The 14,090-nt window shown below is 41.7% G+C and overlaps 1 protein-coding gene across 4 annotated transcripts in view; it reads left to right on the top strand.

The window, feature by feature from the left end:
* The window catches only part of hmgcll1 (3-hydroxymethyl-3-methylglutaryl-CoA lyase-like 1), a 114,838-nt gene that overhangs the window by 93,061 nt on the left and 7,687 nt on the right, over positions 1 to 14,090 (top strand). For all 4 annotated transcript variants that reach the window (XR_009514358.1, XR_009514359.1, XR_009514360.1 and 1 more), the window contains one exon: positions 44 to 169. Coding sequence is in view for 1 of the 4 variants with exons in the window: in XM_059982089.1 (XP_059838072.1) it covers positions 44 to 169 (126 nt within the window). In the remaining 3 variants the exon portion in view is untranslated. The remainder of the gene's footprint in view (positions 1 to 43; positions 170 to 14,090) is intronic.

Genomic DNA, 14,090 nt, shown 5'->3' with positions numbered 1-14,090 from the left:
AGAATTTCTCGTTTTACAATTGTTATCCTGTTCCTTTCTGCAGATGGGAATCAGTGTGGTGGACTGCTCTGTCGCTGGTCTTGGTGGCTGCCCTTACGCTGATGGTGCTTCTGGCAATGTCTCTACCGAGGATGTCGTATACATGCTGACTGGTTTGGGGATTCACACTGTGAGTTGACTTTCAGATCACTTCTCCATGACTCCTGAGTTTTGTTTTATAAATTGGGCTAGGAGGAGCATTTGTTGAATAGTTATGAAAGCAAATATGGTTGCAGAATATTGTGTTCAGTTCTTGTTGCCTCATTATTGGAGGATATGGAAGCTTTAGAGAGGGTGTGGAAGAGATTTGCCAGGATGCTACCTGGTTTGGAGAAACTTCTTCCTAAGGTAGAAATGGCTAAAGTGAGGGGACATAATTTTAAAGTGATTGGAGGAAATGTAGAGGGAATGTTGGAGGTAGTTTTTTTTTTAGAGAGTGGTGAGTGCATGGAATGCCCTGCCAGGGCCGGTGGTGGAGGCAGGTACAACAGGCATATTTAAGAAATCCTTAGACAGACTTGTGGATGAGAGAAAATTGGGGACTATATAGGAATTATATGATCTTAAAGTAGATTAAAATTTGCTAGAACATTGTGACCCAAAGGGCCTGTATTGAACTGTAATGCTCTATGTTCAAAGTTCTCCAGGGAAGGAATGTTCCAGCTCTGCAAGAACAGGTGATTTTCCTAAGTGGAGACAACATGCCAAAGTGTTACTGGAATGCTTAGGACAATCAATTTACTGGGCAGTAAAAGCTAAGCTACTAAGGTCTCAGAAATTGAACAATGTTTGTTGCGGTCTATTTAGATTAGTAACATCCCAGCATACTCGGCTACATTGCTAATTGGTTTATTAGAGTGATAAGAGTCATACATGGGCCCCTCAGCTCCACAGCTCTTTGCTGACCGAGACTCCCACCTACTCTGGTGTTCGGCTCATATCCCTCTAATCCTTTCCTATCGATCTACCAGTCAAGTACTTTCTTCAAAGTTGTTGATGTACCTGCATCGACCAATTCCTCTGGTAGCTTATTCCACATACTGACCACTCTCTGAGTGAAAAGGTTGCAACCAGGTTCCAATTAAATCTTTCCCATCGCACCTTAATCCCATGCCTGCTTGCTTTGATTCCCCAAACCTGGGGAAAGGGTTATTGGTACGTGTATGAAGTGCTGGAGGAACTCAGTAAGTCAAGTCGTATCAATGGCAGGGAATAAGGAGTCAAAATGGTGACTGCTTATTCCTCCAACATTTTGTGTGTATGTTTTTGTTAATAATTTTTTTTTATTGAATTTTCAAATGGTTACAGAAGGAAAAAAACCCTTCCCCCCTCCCCTTAACCCCTCCCCCCTAACATATCCCTGTAGAAAGAGAGAAAAAAAAGAAAGAAGAAAGAATGCCTGGATATCGGAAGATCCCCACATGCTCCATGGAGTTCATAATAGCTTTAGTATATATATTTATTTCTTTCCCCAAATAACCAATAATTTTATCTTCGGAGTACCTATATATTTAATCCTATCTTTTGTAAATAAGGGGGACAAATTTTCAGAAATCTTTCATATTTATCTCTTAAATTATAAGTAATTTTTTCAAATGGAATGCAGCTAAAAGCTATATCTATTTTCATTTTCTTAATGTATGTTAAAATTCTTTTTCTTTTCACCGGTCCATTAAGCCCATTAACATTAAAACCTAAAAAATTCAGTAAATTAGTCATTATTTTTAACAGGGTTACTCCAGTCTATAGTAATACCTAACTTTTCAACTTTCGTAGTACCTTGGGGAATCTTTTTAAAATTCTCCGTGTTGCTATGTGTCTCCCCCCCCCCCCCAATTGTCCAGGCAAAGAAAGAAAGATGAAAGAAAAATGGATTATAAGGAAAAAAAATGACAAAATACCCCCAACTAATGTTTTGAATTTAAAAAAAAACACATTACCCCCCTCCGTTGTATGGGTCATGGCAATCGCCATGATTAAACACGTGAATCCGGTAGCAATCGATCCAAAGTTCCCCCAGCTCCCCCATAACATAAAAAAGTATATATAACAGTAGAAAAAATAATATCACTACTCACGATTAATTCTCAAATTTTTACCTTTCTCCCCCTGTATCATATAATTAAGAATATATTTAAATATTCTTCTGTCCTTAAACATCCATCAACTCCATTCACTGTCCCTGTCTTCATCTTTAATCTGTTTTACTTTTAAATCTTTGGCTATGGTTAGCGGATATTTGGGAGTTCTTGTACAAGTTCTTCCGCATCCCGATAATCAGTACGAAATCTTCTTTTTCCGTCATCCAAAAAAATTATCAGGGTTGCCGGGTGGCGCAATATAAATTTATAACCCTTTTCCCATAAAACTTTTCTTGCTGGTTAAATTCCTTCTTTCTCTTCAAAAAGGTCATAACTTATATCAGGATAGAAAAGAACTGTTTTCCTTTCTATCATCAATGGCCCGTTTCTCTTTCTGGCATATTAGGCAGCCACCTTCAGGATCTTTTCTTTATCTTGATATCTTAAGCATTTTATCAAGATTGATCGTAGGTTTTGATCAACTTGCGGTCTTGATCTTAAGGCTCTGTGAGCCCTTTCAATTTCAATTAACTGGGTTCCTTCTTCCATTTCCAAAATTTCCGGAATCCATTTTTGAAAAAAAATTTATTGGATCCTCTCCCTCTATACCTTCTTTAAGTCCAACAATCTTAATATCATTTCGTCTGCTAAAATTTTCAAGTACATCCACTTTATCCAACAACCATTTTCTTTCTGATGTCCAGGCAGAAATATTATCTTCCATTTTATTCACTCTATCAATGGTGTCTCCCGTTATTTCTTCCAAGCTTTTAATTTTCTTGTCCATTTTGTCCTGTCTTTTCATCATTTTATCAAACATAATCTTCATATTTAAATATGTTTTATATTACTTTTAATGCTTTTAATTCATGCATTATTTGCACCAAAGATTTTTTTATGTCTCCAATATCACCTCCAAACTCTTCTTGTTGCTCCTCTTTGTCTCTTCATCTTCGTCTGATTTATCCAAAGAATCTGATTCCACCTCATATTCACTTTCACTTTCCGTTCCGATCATAGCTGGGATTTGTAGTTTGGGTTGCTCGTGTTTGCGCATGCCCCTTCCTTCACGCACGCGCAATTCCTGTTGCTCTTTTTTTTTGGAAACGATTGATGATGCCGCAGTTTCCTATTCTGTATCGCCAGAGGTAAAATGCACTTGGGCCCGAGACTCTTTCATGGCAGCCGGCCTTGATTCTTTTCCAACTTGTGTTGTCTTCAAAGTAGTAGCTTTCTTCTGCTTCTGTTTAGGAGACATATCTTAAGACAATCCTGAGTAGTTTATAAGTAATTTTTAAAAAGTATTTACTAACTTTTCTTCACTGAAATATTATTTTACTGTTTTTTTATGGGAGAGCTGGATTTTCATGTCTCGACCCTATGTCATCACGTGACGTCCCCCCCCTCCCATGTGTATGTTTAAGATTTCCAGCATTGGCAGAAATTCTTGTGCTTATTTTGAAAAAACTTGTTTTGTGTGCTGTCTGGGCAGGTCATGCATACATAATATCAAAGTAGTAAAAAGGAAGGAGAATGCAGAATATGATGTTGTCATTCCAGAGAAAGGCCAGTGGAGGCTGACTATAAGTTGCATTGTTGATGTCGATGACCCAAATTTAAATTCTGTTGCCAGGGCTGGGGCTGTGACTCCAGAGACCCAGTTAGATTCTGAACACTGGTTCTCCCTGTGTGGAGCTTGCATGTTCTCCTGCGATTCTGGGGCTCTGCTTTCCTCTCACAAACCAAAGACATGTGGGCTGGGTAATTCAGTTGGCTTGCAGTGTGGGTGAGGGTTCGAATCGGGCTGGAAGGTCATGGGAATGTGGAGCAATAAAATGAGATTCAGTGCCAATGGCTACTGGATGCCTAGCACAGACTCGTTGGGCTGAAGGGCATGTTTCTGTTCCTGATTCTGTCACTATAATCCCTCTGAGACTCAGATATCCAAAGTGGGAACCACGAGTCTTATGTACTTGTGTGTAGGGATGTAGAACGCTACAGCATAGAAACAAGCCCTTTGACCCATCTAGTCCAGGCTGAACTGTTATTCTGTGTTGACCACGGCCCTCCATTCCCCTTCCATCCATGTACCTATCCAAACTTCTCTTCAATGTTGAAATTGAGTCCTGCAGCCACAGCTTCCGCTAGCAGCTTGCTCCACACTCTCACCACCCTTTGACAAAATAACTTCTCCCTCATATCCCCATTAAATATTTCCCCTTTCACCCTGAACCCTATGGTCTCTAGTTTTATTTCTATCTACACTTAATGGAAATTATACCCTTCATAATTTTGCATATCTCTATTGAATCTCCCTTCTCCTGTGCTCCAGGGGATAAAGTCCTAACCCATGTAACGCGCTAAGGTTTCACTGCTAATGTAATGTTTCACTGCTAAGGCTAAGGTAATAGTTTCTCTGTAACAGCAATGTTTGGGTTATGACTAGAGATAACGGGGCATGTTAGCCAATGAGCAGAATGTTGTTCTTTCTTGTATGTCTGGGAGGAGGATTTCACACTCTTTTGTTGGGGAGCAACGAAGAGAGAGGAAGGGAGGGGGAACGTGGACAGGAGGGTGGAGAGTATCTTACCTGCTTCAGAGCCCTTTAGACCGAGGTAGGATGCAAAATGTGAGGAGGCCTTTCAGTTGCTGAAGGAGCTGCTGACCCAGGTGCCGGTGCTGGCTTTTGCAGACCCCCGATTGCCGTATGTACGGCACGTGGATGCCAGCCGAGAGGGTTTAGGGGGCATCCTGTATTAGGATCAGGACACCAGGTCGCAGGTCACGTTGTTGTACCATTCGTTTTACAACCAGTATCTGAAGCATTTACCCTTGACCCCATTCAGGGCACTGGAGATCTGGGGGCTTAATGTTAGTGATTATCGTATTCTGGTTATTTGTCAGTGAAACTGGAGTTCTCGGAGGCTGATGTAGGAGTGTCTGAGGTCCTTGATACATTAGTGCTGGTTGGTCCAGACCCTGTTGAGAAGGGCGGCATTTCACACCCCTCTTGTGAGGAGGCTCATGGGGGCCTGCAAGGGGAAGGCTGGCGAGAGCTTTCTGGGAACATTGTCCGTGTACCTGGTTTTTTTGAGCTGCTTTTGAGGAAGTGCGTGGCTGCATTAGACCGGATACTGAATTTAGAAGAGGGACTGTGTAGTTCACCCAGTCGAAGCCAATGGTGGTACGGCCCAGGGAAGTAGAGTGATGGGGACCCCCAAGTTTTCTGGAGTGCCTGAGGGCGAGGGCCTCTTAGTGAACACTCCGGAAGACCACGAGGGGGAGTCAGGATTTCCTGCTGGGGTACTGGTGACACCCAAATTGCAGAAGCCCTCAGTTGTACAGGCAAGTAGAATGGCAGTGATTGTCAGGAACACTATGAAGAGAGGGGTCACCTTCAAGCGGGGGATGCCCCAGTGCATTTGTTCCTGGTGATGGTAATGTCTAGTGTCCCTGTGAGACAAGCTGGGGAGAAACTATTGGGACTGGTGGGAAAGTTGACTGCTGAGTCATTCATCTTTGGGGACTCCCCGGTTCCTGTGGTTGGAAGAGGAGGTTGGTAGAGAAGATGTTGAAGCTGAAAGGTGTCTTTTCCACTGATGAGTTTGACGTGGGTTGTTCCGTGAGCACACGTCACACCCATTCAACCTTTCCTATAACTTGGGTCCTAAAGTCCTGGCAACATCCTCATAAATTTAGTGCCTGAATTTCTGAACATTGATCAACTAAAGTGCAGCTGGTTGCTATTATGGAATAATTGGGGGTTTTAGGTAGCTAAATTTCCATTAAGTGCATAATCATTTCCCTTCCTACTTTTTATGTTCTTATTGGATGCTTACAAAATCTTATATCTACTCTGACATTAAATTATAGACCATAATATTTATTTTCCTCCTGATCATGTGCTTTCCTCTATTTAGAGCGCTGAGTAATATTACAATTTCTTTTGCAGCTTTCTCACTGAAAACTAGCATTAAATGGAGTATAATGGGCTTCACAGAAAAGTTGTAAGAGGACACCAAAACAAAATATCTCATACCATCTCCAGGATGCTGCTTGGATTATAGAGCATGTCTTATGATGATAGGCTTAGCGAGCTAGGGCTTTTCTCTTTGGAGTGAAGGATGAGAGATGACTTGATAGAGGTGTACAAGATGATAACAGGCATAGATTGAGTGGATAGCCGGAGGCCTTTTCCCAGGGCATAAGCGGCTAATACAAGGGAGTATCATATTAATGTGATTGGAGTTAAGTATAGAGGGGTGTCAGAGGTAAGGTTTTTATACGAAAGGTATCACATGCATGAAACCTCTGCCAGAGGTAGTGGTAGAGGCAGATGCATTAGGGAGATTTAAGAAAGTCTTAGATGGGCACATGGGTGATAGAAAAATAGGTTAGATTGATCTAGAGTAGTTTAAAAGTCGCATGACATTGTGGGCTGAAGGGTCTTACTGTGCTGTTATGTTCTGTCGTGCCTTGACTTGATGATGTCTTACTGCTACTGAGGGTCTCACTGTTTGCTCTTGAGTAATAGAAACATAGAAAACCTACAGCACAATACAGGCCCTTCTGCCCACAAACTCCTTGCACCTGCCCTCTCACCGTGCCCAAACCAATCAGAAATCTATCAACTTCTGCTTTAAGTACATTCATGGACATGGCTTCCAGCACAGTCCGTGGGAGAGAATTCCACAGATTCACTACTCTGTGGCTTAAAACAAATCCTCTTTACTTTTGCTCTAAAAGGTCACCCCACAATTTTGAGACTGTGCCCTTTAGTTCTGGAAACCCCCACCAGAGGAAACATTCTCTCTATATCCAACTTAACTAGTCCTTTCAACATTCGATACGTATCAATGAGATCCTCACACATTCTTCTAAATTCCAGTGAATACAGGTCCAAAGCTGCCAACATTCCTTATGTGTTACTCCTTCATTCCTGGAATCATGCTCGTAAGCCTCCTCTGGACTCTCCCTGATGACAACACATCCTTTCTGAGATAAGGGGCTCAAAACTGTTGACAGTACCCCAAGTGTGGCCTGACTAGTGTTTTATAAAGGTTCAGCATTATCTCCTTGTTTTTATATTCTACTCTACCTGAAATAAATGCCAACATCGCATTTGCCTTCTTTACCACAGACTTAACCTGTAAATTAACCTTCTGGGAGTCTTGCATGAAGACTTATAAGTCCCTTTGCACCTCTGGTGTTTGAATTTTCTCTCCATTTAGATAATAGTCTGCACTATTGTTTCTTTTAGCAAACTGCATTATCATACAGTTCCCAACACTGTACCCCATCTGCCACTTTGTCTACCCATTCTTCCAATTTGACTAAGTCCTAATGCAATCACATTGCTTCCTGAGCACTACATAACCCTCCACCCATCTTCGTATTAACCACAAACTTTGCCACAAAGCCAACAATTCCACTATCTAAATCATTGATTTAAAATAGTGAAAAGTAACGGTCTCAATATTGACCTCAGGAACACCACTAGTTACTGTCAGCCAACCAAAAAAGGCCCCCTTTAATTCTGCTTGTCAGCCATTCCTCTATCCATGCCAGTATATTTCCTGTAACACCATAGGATTTTATCTTGTTAAGCAGCCTCATGTGAGGCATTTTATCAAACCTTCTGACAATCTAGGTAAATTTGGATGGAATTGAGGAATGGAAAGGTGTAGTAACACTTATAGGGTTGTATTATAGACCACCTAATGGGGAGTGAGAATTGGAGGAGCAAATTTGCAAGGAGATAGCAGATATTTGTAGTAAGCACAGGGTTGTGATTGTGGGAGATTTTAATTTTTCACACGCAGACTGGGAAGCCCAAACTGTAAAAGGGATGGATGGTTTGGAGTTTGTAAAATGTGTGCAGGATAGTTTTTTGCAGCAATACATAGAGGTACCGACTAGACAAGGGGCTGTTTTGGATCTTCTGTTAGGGAATGGAATAGGCCAGGTGACGGAGGTATGTGTTGGGGAGCACTTCAGGTCCAGTGATCACAATGCCATTAGTTTCAGTATAATTATGGAGAAGGATAGGACTGGACCCAGGGTTGAGATTTTTGATTGGAGAAAGGCTAACATTGAGGAGATGCGAAAGGATTTAGAAGGAGTGAATTGGGACAATTTGTTTTATGGGAAGGATGTAATAGCAAAATGGAGGTCATTTAATGGTGACATTTTGAGGGTACAGAATCTTCATGTTCCTGTTGGGTTGAAAAGAAAGGTTAAAAGTTTGAGAGAGCCATGGTTTTCAAGGGATATTGGAAACTTGGTTAGGAAAAAGAGAGATATCTATAATAAATATAGGCAGCATGAAGTAAATGAGGTGCTCAAGGAATATAAAAAATGTAAGAAGAATCTTAGGAAAGAAATTAGAAAAGCTAAAAGAAGATACTTTGGCTTTGGCAAGTAAGGTGAAAATAAATCCAAAGGGTTTCTATAGTTATATTAATAGCAAAAGGATAGTGAGGGATAAAATTGGTCCCTTAGAGAATCAGAGTGGACAGCTATGTGTGGAGCTGAAAGAGATGGGGGAGATTTTGAACAATTTCTTTTCTTCGGTATTCACTAAGGAGAAGGATATTGAATTGTGTAAGGTAAGGGAAACAAGTAGGGAAGTTATGGAAACTATGACAATTAAAGAGGAGGAAGTACTAGCGCTTTTACAAAATATAAAAGTGGATAAATCTCCAGGTCCTGACAGGATATTCCCTAGGACCTTGAGGGAAGTTAGTGTAGAAATAGCAGAGGCTCTGACAGAAATATTTCAAATGTCATTAGAAACAGGGATGGTGCCAGAAGGATTGGCGTATTGCTCATGGTGTATTGGCGTATTGCTTAAAAAATGTTCTAAGAGTAAACCTAGGCCTTTCAGTTTGACGTCAGTGGTAGGTAAATTAAAGGAAAGTATTCTTAGAGATGGTATATATAATTATCTGGATAGATAGGGTCTGATTAGGAACAGTCAACATGGATTTGTGAGTAGAAGGTCATGTTTGACAAATCTTATTGAATTTTTTGAAGAGGTTACGAGGAAAGTTGACGAGGGTAAAGCGGTGGATGTTGTCTATATGGACTTCAGTAAGGCCTTTGACAAGGTTCCGCACCGAAGGTTAGTTAGGAATTCAATCATTAGGTATTAATACTGAAGTAGTAAAATGGATTCAACAGTGGCTGGATGGGAGATGCCAGAGAGTAGTGGTGGATAACTGTTTGTCAAGTTGGGGGCCAGTGACTAGTGGTGTGCCTCAGGGATCTGTACTGGGTCCAATGTTGTTTGTCATATACATTAATGATCTGAATGATGGAGTGGTAAATTGGATTAGTAAGTATGCAAATGATACTAAGGTAGGTGGCGTTGTGGATAATGAAGTAAGTTTTCAAAGCTTGCAGAGAGATTTAGGCCAGTTAAAAGAGTGGGCTGAATGATGGCAGATGGAGTTTAATGCTGATAAGTGTGAGGTGCTACATTTTAGTTGGAATAATCCAAATAGGACATACATGGTAAATGGTAGGGCATTGAGGAATGCAGTAGAACAGAGTGATCTAGGAATAATGGTGCATAGTTCCTTGAAGGTGGAATCTCATGTGAATAGGGTGGTGAAGAAAGCTTTTGGTATGCTGGCCTTAGTTGGGATGTAATGTTAAAATTGTATAAGGCATTGGTAAGGCCAAATTTGGAGTATTGTGTACAGTTCTGGTCACCGAATTATAGGAAAGATGTCAACAGATTAGAGAGAGTACAGAGAAGATTTACTAGAATGTTATCTGGTTTTCAGCACCTAAGTTACAGGGGAAGGTTGAACAAGTTAGGTCTTTATTCTTTTGAGTGTAGTAGGTTGAGGGGGGTACTTGATAGAGGTATTTAAAATTATGAGGAGGATAGATAGAGCTGATGTGGATAGGTTTTTCCATTGAGAGTAGGGGGAGATTCAAACAAGAGGACATGAGTTGAGATTTAGGGGGCAAAAGTTTAAGGGTAACAGGAGGGGGAATTTCTTTACTCAGAGAGTGGTAGCTGTGTGGAACGCGCTTCCAGTAGAAGTGGTAGAGGCAGTTTCAATATTGTCATTTAAAGTAAAATTGGATAGGTATATGGACAGGATTGGAATAGAGGGTTATGGGCTTACTGCAGGTCGGTGGGACTAGGTGAGAGTAAGCGTTTGGCATGGACTAGAAGGGCCGAGATGGCCTGTTTCCATGCTGTAATTGTTATATGGTTATAAATGACATCCACTCCCTCTCCTTTGTCCACCTGCTTGTTACTTCCTCGAAGAATTCTGACAGACCTGTCAGGCAAGATTTCCCTTTACAGAACTCATGCTGACTTTGACTTTTTTTTTTATCATTAGTACCCTGAAACCTCATCCTTAATAATAGACTCCAATACTTTACCAACTACTAAGGTTAGGCTCAGTAGGTCGGGCAGCATCCGTGGAAACAAGCAGTCAACGTTTCGGGCCGAGATCCTTGGTCAGGACAGAAGGGTCTCGACCCGAAACGTTGACTGCTTGTTTCCACGGATGCTGCCCGACCTGCTGAGTTTCTCCAGCTTGTTGTACATGTTGTACCCCAGCATCTGCAGAGTATTTTGTGTTTAAGTTAGGCTAACTGGCCTATAGTTTCCTTGCTTTTGTCTTCCTCCCTTAGAGAGTGGAGTGACATTTGTAATTTTCCAGTCCTCTGAGACCATGCCAGAATCAAATAATTCGTGAAAGATTATGATCAATGCATCTGCTATCTCTTCAGCAACCTCTTTCATGACTCTGGGATGTAGTCCATCTCGTCCAATTGACTTACTAAGTGACTTAAGACTTCGGAGGTTGCCTTGAACTTTTTCCTTTGTAATAGCAATGGCACTCACTCCTGCTCCCTGACACTCCCAGACCTCTGGCATACAGCTAGTGTCTTCCACAGTAAAGACTGAAGCAAAGTACTTAAAAAGTTCATCTTCCATTTCTTTGTCCCTCATTGCTACCTCACGAGCATCATTTTCCAGTAGTCCAATATCAGCTCTCACCTCCCTTTTATTCTATATATAACTGAAAAAGAACTTTGTATTATCAGCTAATTTGCCCTCACATTTCATCTTTTCCCTTATAGTTATTTTAGTTGCCTTTTGTTGGATTTTAACTTTGCCCGTCATCCAACTTCCCACTCACTTTTGCTACCTTATATGCCCTTTCCTTGGTTTTTATGCAGCCCTTAACTTCTCTTGTCAGCCACAGTTACCTACTCCTGCCATTTGAAAACTACTGCTTATGTGGTACATATCTAACCTGCGCCTTGTGAGCTATTCCCAGAAACCTCAGCCACCTCTGTTCTGCCGTCATCCCCGCCACTATCCCCCTCCAATCCACCTCGGTAAGCTCCTCTCACTTGCCTTTGTTATGACCTTTATTCCATTATGATACTGATACATGTGACTTGTGCTTCTCCTTCCCAAACTGCAGAATGAATTCAATCATATTATCATCACTGCATCCCACGGGTTCCTTTATATTAAGCTGATTAATAAAATCTGGGTTATTACACAACACCCAATCTAAGATGGCCTTTCCCCTGGTATGGTCAAGCTCAGGCTTTCAACAAATTCCCTCCCAAATCAGCAAGTATTATGCTGGAGGTATCCCATAAGTGCCACCACATTTCCAGTGGCTACATGGCCTGCCCGTAACTTACTAACCCTAGCCTGTACCTGAGCAGCAACTGGATGACCTTCAGCTCACACAGGAGAGCGAGGATATAATTGATCAAGAAGTAGTCACCTCGAAGTTGCAAGAGGCGAGTAGCTGGGTGACTGACAGGAGAAATGGAAATAGGCAGTTGGAGCAGAGCTCCCCTGTGGCCATTCCCCTCAAAAACAAGTATACCACTTTGGATACTTCTGTTAGGGGTGACTGTCTGGGAGAATGCCATGGCAACTGGATTACAGGCACTGGGCATGGGTCCGTGGCGCAGAAGGGAGCAATAGTGATAGAGGACTGGATAGAGAGGGGAACAGAGAGGAGATTCAGTGGACGTGACAGGACACCCGGATGGTATGCTGCTTCCCGGGTGCCAGGGTCAGGGATGTCTCAGATCATGTCCACAACATCTTGGAGACGGAGGGGCAGCAGCCAGATGTCTTGGTACATATTGATACCAATGACATAGGAAGGAAAAGCAACGAGATCCTTAAAAGAGAATTTAGAGAGCTAGGTAGAAAGCTGAGAAGCAGGACCACCCAGGTAGTAATTTCTGGATTGCTGCCTGTGCCACGCGCCAGTGAGGGTAGAGACAGGATGATTTGGCAGATAAATGTGTGGCTCGGAAGCTGGTGCAGGGGGCAGGGCTTCAGGTTCTTGGATAATTGAGATCTTTTTTGGGGGAGGTATGACCTATTCAAAAGAGACGGGTTACACCTGAACCTAAGGGGGACCAATAATCTCGTGGGCAGGTTTGTTAGAGCTGTTGGGGAGGGTTTAAACTAACTTGGTAGGGGGATGAGAATAGGAGTGAAGGGACTCAGGATAGGACAGATGGTAAAAAAGTAAAGATGGCATGTAGTCAGATTGTCAGGAAGAGCAGGCAGGAGATGGGAGTTAGTTGTAGCCAACAGGATGAATATCAAATCATTAGCGATGCAGAATCAGGATTGATAAGGATAGATAAAGGATAGCAAATACGATACTCAAGGTGTTGTATCTAAATGTGCATAATATAGGAAATAAGGTGGATGATCTTGTTGCAATATTACAGTTTGCCGGGCATGATGTTGTAGCCAGCACTGCATCATGGCTGAAGGTTGGTTGTAGTTGGGAACTGAATGTCCAAGGTTACACGTTATATCGGAGGGATAGGAAGGTAGGCAGAGGGGGTGGTGTGGCTCTACTGGCAAAGAATGGCATCAAATCAGAAGAAAGATGTGACAGAGGATTGGAAGATGTTGAAACCTTGTGGGTTGAGCTAAGAAACTACAAGGGTAAAAGGACGTTGATGGCAGTTATATACAGGCCCCTCAACAGTGGCTGGGAGGTGGACCACAGATTACAAAAGGAAATAGAAAAGGCAAATCAAAAGGGCAAAGTTAAGGTAGTCATGGAAGATTTTAACATACAGGTCGATTGGAGAAAATCAGGTTGGTAATGGATCTCAAGAGTGAGTTTGTTGAATGCCTAAGAGATAACTTTTTAGAACACTCTGTTGTTGAGCCTACGAGGGGATCAGTTCTCCTGGATTGGGTATTCTGTAATGAATCGGAGGCAATTCTGGAGCTTAACCCTTAGGAACCAGTGATCACAAAATGATTATGTTCAACTTGAAATTTGATAGGGAGTAAGTAAAGTCTGATGTGTCAGTATTTCAGTGGAGTAAGGGAAATTACAGTGGTATGAGAGAGGAGTTGGCCAAAGTAAATTGGAAGGAGCTACTGGCAGGGATGTCAGCAGAGTCAACAATGGTGTGCATTTCTGAGAAAAGCAAGGAAGGTGCAGGACATGTGTATTCCAAAAATGAAGAAATACTCAAATGGTAAAGTAGTACAACCGTGGCTGACGAGAAGTCAAAGCTATTGTAGAAGCAAAAGAAAGGGCATACAACTAAGCAAAAATTAGTGGGAAGATAGAGGATTGTGAAGTTTTTAAAAACCTTTAGAAAGCAACAAAAAAATCAATAGAAGGGAAAGATGAAATATGAAACCAAGCTAGCAAATAATATCTAAATGGATAGTAAAAGTTATTTCAAGTATGTTAAAAATAAAAGAACTGAGAGTTGATATAGAACCACTGGAAAATGAGGCTGGAGAAATAATAACGGGAGACAAGGAGATTGCTGCTGAACTAAATGAGTATTTTGTGTCAGTCTTCACTGTTGAAGACACTAGTTACTAACACATTTACAGCATTAGCTAATTGATAGGAGGCAGCGAGTGGAAATAAAATGATCTTTTTCTAGTTGGCCAATGACTAGTGTGTTCTG

Source organism: Hypanus sabinus, chromosome 10 (assembly GCF_030144855.1).
Source record: "Hypanus sabinus isolate sHypSab1 chromosome 10, sHypSab1.hap1, whole genome shotgun sequence".
Classification (NCBI taxonomy): domain Eukaryota; kingdom Metazoa; phylum Chordata; class Chondrichthyes; order Myliobatiformes; family Dasyatidae; genus Hypanus; species Hypanus sabinus.
Note: the sequence above shows the minus strand (reverse complement) of the source record. Positions and strands in the feature narration are given on the sequence as shown.